The following is an 8,959-nucleotide window of genomic DNA, read 5'->3' as shown; positions in this document are numbered from 1 at the left end:
ATTTTTTGAACCATTAAGATTACCATCAGCAGCAAAAGTTTTAGGACAGAACTTACATTCAGCTCGTAGTTTTCCATTCTCGACGTACTCTAAGTAATATTTCCAATACTAAGCTTTCCTCTTACTTTTTCTGTTCCATATATATTCCCGCCCCGCTTTTAGCTTCTTATCAGGAGGCAAAGTAGATTGCAATTCTTCCATATCCTTTTCAGAAAGTGGCTGTGACGTTTGTTCAGAAAAAGAAGCAGACCGTTTGGATTGAGAGCTCTCCATCTACAATATAATTATATACAATATAAGTAATTTTAAAGTAACAATTATATACACATACCATTTTATAAAAAAAATTTAAGAGCAACTTACATTGCAAGAATAAGAATCCGTGGTTCCTTGACTTCCTTCACTCCCTGCAAGAATAAAAACAAAAATAAGAACCCCTGAACTACACACAGGTTAGCCAACTTATTTAATCTTAATAATCTGAGTCCATACTTTTAGCAGCCTAGCAGGAATAAACACAAATTTTAAAGTATAAGTTAGCTTAAAAAGTGTCCATATATACACATTAGAAATATCAATACACATTAGAAATACTTTCAAATTTCTCAACATTGGCGCAGAGGCTAAACTTAAGAGAAGTGTCAAAACTGTTGATGATTTTGTTTACAAATTAATCAGTAACAAAGTGGAACTAATGAAAAGTTCACAAAGCAATGTCTCAGTAAGTGAATCATAACTTAGAAGTCTGTAATCATATCGGTTTACTGAGGAGATTAATGCATTCTTTCTGTGTGAATTTGTAGGAAATGCAGATGAAAAAGGATGATATCTTGGCAAGGTTCCTGGAGCAGAGCGACACTGATTTGAAGTATCTGAGAGATATAATCTTGAGCTTTGTAATTGCGGGTAAAGACACAACAGCAGTTACACTTTCATGGTTTGTTTACATGCTTTGTAAACACCAGAATATACAGGAAAAGGTTGCTGAAGAAGTAAGGAAAATTACGAAAATGGAAGGAGTTGGAAAATTTTCAGAACTTGCTGCTAGTTTGACAGAAGAATCACTTGAAAGAATGCAGTATTTACATGCTGCATTGACAGAAACTCTCAGACTCTATCCAGCAGTTCCAATGGTAATTCTAGCTAGTCGCAGTCAGAAAATTTCATTGCTCTCATAATCTCATTGTTTGTTCTCTTCCTTTTTATTTTTCTCTTTTGTGTTACACGTTACTTGCTGAAGTTTATGTCAATTTCAGAGGCACATTCCAACTTATCATATATCAACCAAGCTAATTTCTACCTTTCTCTCAATTTCTAATTTTGAAATCAAAATAATTGCATTTTCTCTAATTTCAAAGTCCAACCAAAAGGAGTCTAAGAAATTCAGGTACTTGACAAAAATAAACAATGCAATCATGATGAAAAACTAATTGTCCTCTGCTACAATCCCATTACCAAAACATAAAAATAAATAAATTCGAAGATAAACCATACTTGTTATCAATTCTAAACATTAAACCCTAAAACCCTAAACTTTAAACTAAAAAAAACCAGAAAAAAAAACATAAATTCGAAAGAAATTCGAAAATAAACCAAAAAAGAAAAAACATAAATTCGAAAACATTGAAGTAAAAAAAAGAAATTCAACATGCAAACATCAAATAATCATTATAAGCAATTGAAACATGAATAAACATATAAATTCTAACACTTAATTCATTATTTCGAATACAAAATACCCAAACATAATTAGATAATTTAGATTTACATTAAAAAAAAAATAACTTACCGGAGAAATGGAAAATCGCGCAGTAGCTGTCTCATGCGGTGGTCGGTGGGCGCCTGGGCTTCGCCTGAGAGAGTGAGGAAGGCAGGAGGTGTCGGCGGTGGGCGTTGCCGCGTTGGGCTGACTCGGCTGAGACTTGCGTGACTGCGTGTCTGCGTGAGGGAGAGGGGGAGACAGCCTGTTTGTTAGGGTTAGAATGAAATGAAAGAGAATTCAAGCGTCACTCAAGGCCTCAAGCTGTCAAGCAGGTGAAGCAGCAGCATTATTTTAATTTTTTTTTTTTTTTTTTTTTTTTTTAAAAAAAAAAAACAATTTTTCCGGGTTTCAGGTCCGGACCTGAAAACCCCGGGTTTAGACCGGGTCCGGACCGGAACCGGGAACCTTGATTTTTAAGGACCGGGACCGGACCTGAATCAACAGGTCCGGGTCAGGTCCGGTCCGGATCAGGTCGGTTCAGGTCCGGTTTCAGGTCCGGTCCAGTTTTTGTACACCCCTACTCCCATCACAAGGAACGAACTCATGACCTTCATGAGGGACTTCAAGGGAGAAATTCAAGAGTTGATCAACAAGAAGCCGCCTGCTCTGGACAAGGAGCAGTCGGCTAAGAAACCCTCCACTTCACAGAAGAGGAAGCCAGTTCAAGGGCGAGAGGCGACCCCTCATCCTAAATCTAGGAAGTGGGAGCCACCTGCCCTTGATTTCACAAAATACCGTTTTCCTACTCCAGGAAATAGGAAACCTGTTCGTCATATTCAGGCGGACGGGTCGAGGAAAACATACACAGACGCTCGGCTACTGTTAGAGAAGAAGAAGAGTGACCGATTGTCAGAGTCGGCCTCTACTTCAAACTTCCAAGATAGTCTGCGAAATACCTCGATGAGGCATACTCAGTCGTATCATGAGGGCTAGTCAGGCGGCACCTCCCGTCAGTCCGGCTTTCATAGAGACCAGGCGGTACCAAACTTACCGTTTGTACCGCAACAACAGTATTTTTTACAGCCACCTCCGTTTGGTGGACATGCAGCAAAAAATGTCCAACCTATGGACTGGCAGCTACGGTTGCTTAGACTTGGTGAACAGCCGTCGGCCTTCTCTAAGGAAATTATTGAAGCCGCTCAGCCGGCCAAAGTGAAAAATGTATTAGTAGGCGCCTATGACGACACTACTAACCCAGAAGACCATCTAATGGCATTCACCAACCTGATGTACCTTCAAGGGTTGGATGATCCCACTTGGTGCAAGTGTTTCCCAGCGACTCTCAAAGGAATCGCACAACAATGGTTCAGCAACCTGCCGACTGGTTGTGTAAATAACTTCAAGACGCTTTCTTACTCATTCACCTCCAACTTCGCCATGAACATCCCTGCGAAGAAGACGACCCTTGATTTAGGAACAATTCAGCAGGGCGAGAAGGAGGGGCTTCGTTCTTACATCAGGCGATTTAACCTGATGAGAATACAGATTCAAGGGTTACCGGATGAAGTAGCCTATACTGACTTTTTCAGAGGTCTCAAAGACGGGTCGACCTTCAAATTTGATTTGGTCCGAAAGAGGGTGGCGACTCTTCAAGAGGCCTTGATTGAAGCGGAAGCCTATATACAGGCGACTGATCTTTGTAGTACGGTAAAACAGTTAGACGGGAAAAGATCCGACAAAAGAGAAGGACGACAGAAGCAGTCGTCAAACAAAGACAAGAAGAGAAAAGAGGTCTGGGCAACTGATTCCTCTAAACAGCCGTCCCATAAGAAGAAAAAAGAATTCAAACCATACTCCCCAAAGTATGTGTTTAACAAGGATAGCCAATTTATCCTAAAGGAAATCAAGGGACGGATCTCAATTGAGAAGCCGGTCCCCATGAAGGGTTCTGCAAACAATCGGAACCAAGAAAAATTCTGTGATTATCATGAAGATGTTGGTCATCACACCAATGAATGCATCAGTCTCATGCGGTATCTGGACCGCCTGGCTGAGCAAGGTGACCTTGACACTTATGTCAAGAAATCTACGGGGAACACTTCCTCGAAAAAGCAGTCGACCAAAAAGAATCAACAGGCCGACAGCTCCGATACAGATGATGCAGTCGTCTACACCATTGCAGGCGGCTTCTCAGGAGGCGGCCCCACTATTAGGGGCAACAAAGACAATATCAGACGGTTAGATGTAAATTCCGTTCACCAAGAACGACCCTCCAAATATTCATTTCCTGAGATTGTCATCACTGAAGAAGATCTAGGAGGGGTAAGAGGGCCGCATGACGACCCTATCGTTATTGAATGTAAAGTGGCCAACTAGAGAGTTGGCCGAATCCTCATAGATACCGGAAGCTCCTCAGATCTCATCAGTAGAAAAAGTCTGTCGAAACTAAAATATCAGACTGATTTCATACATCCGGCATCCTACCCTTTAGTAGGGTTTGGAGGAGGAGTCGTCCACCCAGTGGGACGAGTGGATTTACCCATCCGCCTGAGCGAAAAAGGGGAAGGACGACACATGGTAGTCCGGTTCCTGGTAGTAGAAGAACTCTCGGCCTACAACATGATTTTGGGACGACCAACCCTGAATAATTCCAAGGCTGTTATAATCTCATCTCTTATGTTGCTCAAGTTTGAGAGGGATAATGGAACAGTCGGGTCCCTAAGGGGAGATCAGAGGATGGCCCGAGAGTGCTATCTCTCGGATGTCAAGCCCACTGTTATGGCCACTATGTCGAGCGGTGGAAAAATAGACCTTGACAATGTCAAGGAGAGTGCGCCTGTTCAAGAAGCAGGCGGCAAGAAGAGAAAGGCATCCCAGACAGGGGCCGCAAGAAAAGACAGAAAATAGCAATCATTGGCAGAGGAGCGGTCGGATGAATTCCGCCCTCAGCCAGCTGGTGAGCATACGGACCTGATCTTAGATGACTCGCGTCCTGACAGAACAATCAAGGTTGGGACGACTGCTCTAAGGGACCTGGGTGACGACTTTCACAAACTATTGAAAGAATACAAGGACATCTTTGCATTCGAAGTCCATGAAATGCCAGGCATTAGTCCTGATCTGGCGGTACATAAACTGGCCGTGGATCCGAAAAAGAAGCCGGTACGGCAGAAGAAGCGGAACCATGGCGAAGAAAGAAGTCACGCGGCAGCCGCCGAAGTTAAAAAATTACTTGATGCAGGGTTCATTCGGCAATGTTACTTCCCAGACTGGGTTGCAAATGTGGTGCTTGTTAAAAAGCCGAATGGCACCTGGCGAATGTGTGTAGACTACACAGACTTAAACAAGGCGTGCCCCAAAGACAGTTACCCTCTGCCTAAAATTGATAACCTGGTCGACTCAACAGCCGGCCATGCTTTGATGAGCTTTATGGACGCCTACTCTGGTTTCCATCAAATTCCTTTATGGAAGAAAGATCAGGAGAAGACGGCCTTCGTCACTGATCAGGGGTTATACTGTTACACGGTCATGCCGTTTGGTCTTAAGAATGCCCCGACCACTTTCCAGCGAATGATAAACACTGTGTTCTTTGATCAGATTGAGAGAAATGTCGAGGCATATATTGATGATATGATTGTCAAGTTTAAACTTCAGAAAGATAATCTGTCGGACCTCCGAGAAACTTTCGCCACACTCAGGCGGCACCATGTCATGCTCAATCCCAGGAAATGTTTCTTTGGAGTTGAGTCTGGGAAATTTCTCGGATTCCTTATCAATCAGAGAGGAATAAAGGCGAACCCTGAGAATGACTAGATCATACAACAAAAAAGTACACAGGCGTCCACTCAAAGTGGGGGACTTTGTACTTAGAAAAATGGAAGCAGTTGGAAGGGCTAATGAGTCTGGCAAACTAACTCCCAACTGGGAAGGACCCTACCGAATCTGTGAAGAGGTCAGGGACGGTACCTACCGTCTAGAAACACCAGACGGCCAACCGTTGCCTCGAACTTGGAATGTAGATAATCTTAAGAAATATTTCTTTTGAATGATATAAATAGTCAAGGGCTACTTAATAAAAGTTTGCATACTTAATATTCAATTTTGTACTAAGAGGGGCACGCCTACTAACAAACACTCGGCTACTCTCCATACTGGATTTTCATTTTTACTTAAGAGGGGCATGCCTACTGACAAACAGTCGGCTACTCTCCATGTTTAATTTTTATTCTTACTTAAGAGGGGCAGGCCGCCTATACATTTACAGTCTCCTACTCTCCATTGAGTATTTCACTTTATCATTAGAGGGGCATGCCGTCTGTACCTTTACAGTCGGCTACTCTCCATTGAGTATTTTACTCTATCATCAGAGGGGCATGCCGTCTGTACCTTTACAGTCGGCTACTCTCCATTGAGTATTTTACTCTATCTTCAGAGGGGCATGCCGTCTGTACCTTTACAGTCGGCTACTCTCCCTTGAGTATTTTACTCTATCTTCAGAGGGGCATGACGCCTGTACCTTTACAGTCGGCTACTCTCCATTGAATATTTTACTCTATCACCATAGGGGCATGCTGTCTGGACATATAGTCGATTCCAAGACAGAAGACCACCCTCCTATACTTAGCTAAAAAATGATGGTGGCCTGGCCGACCCTGTGCCTAAATAGGCAGCTGCCCTCCTCTTACTTAGCATCTGCGTCCACCAAAGGACTAACCAAGGCCACAGACCGAATGATCAGACCAGGCGCCAAGCCAACTGATCCAATCTTCAAAACTAATACGACCTGTCCCAACATCATAACAGGCGTCCGGCGGCATCCCTCCGGATGAAATTCGTCGCAGAGAGCATCTCCCTTTTGGGTGGAACATTGCTCTATAAACTAATTACACGGCACCTATACGACTGTCCCCAAGGGCAACCACGTAGCCGTTTTTGAGACAAGGATAACTCTATCACTAACCAAACCAGTGGTAGCAGTTGACATCTGAGTCAGATGACCGCCTGTATTACTTGGGATAAATGCAGGGGGTACCTCTTGAGTTAATAGCCAACAAACATTGGCGAATCAAAAGGTTCAGCCGGCCTCCGCCGCCTGGTACCTTTACTACTCAAGCAGGAGTGACGGCGACTGAGTAACAACAAAGTTAACTCATAGTCACTCTCTCAAACTTAGTATGGAGCCTAAAAGGTATGAGTCGTCCGCCTGTTTTTAGCAAACACGGGCTCTCAACCACTACTCCTGCTAGGTTAACAACCTATGAGTTAAAAGCCAACAAACATTGGCGAATAAAGGGGAACAACCGGTACCCACCGCTTGATACCTCTACTACTCAGTTACTTGGCGACTAGGTAACAATCATGTTTACTTGGTCACTCCTTAAAAATTTAGTATGAAACTAAAAAGGTGTTCATACAGCACCTGTTCACACTAGATTAAATATGGCGGGGAACAGTCGGCCTAGACGGCCTAAAGTCTCTAGCCTAAAAACATGACAAGTAGGAAACCACTTTCCTACTTGGTTAATTTTACAAATGACAGAACCGCCTGCCTAAAGGGGATCCAGTCTTTAAAATGGTTCGAATACCGATTGGATAAATGGCCGACTGATCGTCTAGCCTGGAAACAGACAACCAGTCGTCCAGGGGCATAGGCGGCGTGACTAACTATCCGTACCTGTCTGCAACTATCGGCCATGTAAAACAATCGGTATAATGTACAATTGGATATCAGAATATTCAATACTTGAACAAATTTGAAGCAAAACAAAAATATTCATTAAAAGGAAGCCGGTCATTAAAGACCGGCAAAATATTCAGAGCCCCGGTCCCCTGGCCGGGTAAATACAAACAAACGGCACGCAGGCCGGGGAAAGAAGACATAAAGCTTATGAAGGGGGCAGATCTTCAATATTAGCAGCTGCCGCCTGGTCAGCACTCTTTTTGCTGGACTTGGCTTCAGCTGCATCCTTCTTCGATGTATTACCCCCAAGCGGCACAAGCGCCACTACCGGCTGCTCCTCCTCCTCCAGCGCCTCTTCCTTAGCAGCCGCCAGGATCTCTTGATTATATCTATCAGAACACTGGCGGTACGTTTTTTCCCAGGAGGCAAAGTCGGCATTGGGGAAGAGGCGGCCCCAAGTCATGCGTTGGATTTGAGCAGAGTCTTCCATCATCTCCCGGACCAGCTCTTTCTTTTCTTGCTCGACCTTTTCCGAGAGCTCCTGAGTAAGACTCTTCTCCTGGGTCACCAGGCGTTCCTTTACGCTCGCCAAGGATTTCTCCAAGGTTTCGTATGAGGACATCTTTTGGCGAAGAGGTCTCAGCTCGGTCTTGAGGTTGTTGATGGTCGCCTCCAGCTCGCTATTCCTCTTCTGGGCCGCCTCTAACTGAGCCCGGATAGCGGCGGTAGCCTGCGCCTGATAATAAAGAATATCAATTGTCAGAACTTCATTTTGGGCAATTTGAAACATTGCCTTATCACAGTCAGAGGCGACCATAGCTTTTGCAGCCTTTACCTCTTTGTTCTTCCGGTCAAGCGGCTTGCGAAGGCCGTTCACTCGGAGCAGGGCCTAAGTAAAAAGGGGAACATGCGTCAATTTCCAAACAAAAAAGAAAACAGGCGTCCTGGAATTCAAATACTCAAAAATATGCTAAGTATACCTCAGCAAGGACCCCTGCAATCCCGTCTAGGTCAAGGGTGCCGACACCCCTGACCGCCTCCCTTTCAGCTGGAGGTACGGCCTTGATCATAGACTTGGCCACTTCGACCAAGTCAGGCTCCTGAGGGCCGGCTGCATCAAGCATAAACAAACGGATTAGACCTAGTAAAGGAGGGAGCAAGTCTAAAATTTACAAGGACAATTTCATACTTCTAGGTGGCCCAGGTGGAGTTTTTGAAGAAGTGGCCGGCTGTTTCTCAGCCGCCGCATGTTTCCTGGCAGAACCAGGAGAGCTCGCAACAGTCGTCCTCCGGGCCTTGGGGTCCGGCTGTTGGGAAGAAGAAGCTCTTGGAGCGCCCGTCTAAAAAAGAAGAAAAGAGTCAGTATATGCATAAACACAACTCCAAAAAGAGGGTGAAAGGTTCGAAGCCCACCAAGGGTGCCCCCTTGTTGGGGGAGTCGGTTGAAGACTGTTACATGATGGAGGCCCGCAACATGGCCGCCGCAGTCTTGGAGGCGGTAATTTTGCTCATGGCGTCCGCTGCAAAAACAAATAGCAAAGTTAATAAAAGTCATAACAAGAAATGCACGGAACAAC

The 8,959-nt window shown here is 44.4% G+C and overlaps 1 protein-coding gene across 1 annotated transcript; it reads left to right on the top strand.

The window, feature by feature from the left end:
- Positions 1-604: 604 nt before the first annotated feature.
- LOC110715762 (cytochrome P450 704C1-like) lies at positions 605-1,311 on the top strand. Its single transcript, XM_021894371.1, has 2 exons — positions 605-721; positions 804-1,311. Exons 1-2 carry the CDS (start codon positions 695-697, stop codon positions 1,176-1,178), a joined length of 402 nt encoding a protein of 133 aa, XP_021750063.1. The 5' UTR covers positions 605-694; the 3' UTR covers positions 1,179-1,311.
- The last annotated feature ends 7,648 nt before the right edge of the window (positions 1,312-8,959 follow it).

Source organism: Chenopodium quinoa, unplaced genomic scaffold, assembly GCF_001683475.1.
Source record: "Chenopodium quinoa cultivar QQ74 unplaced genomic scaffold, ASM168347v1, whole genome shotgun sequence".
Classification (NCBI taxonomy): Eukaryota; Viridiplantae; Streptophyta; class Magnoliopsida; order Caryophyllales; family Amaranthaceae; genus Chenopodium; species Chenopodium quinoa.
This window is presented reverse-complemented; position numbering and strand designations above follow the sequence as displayed.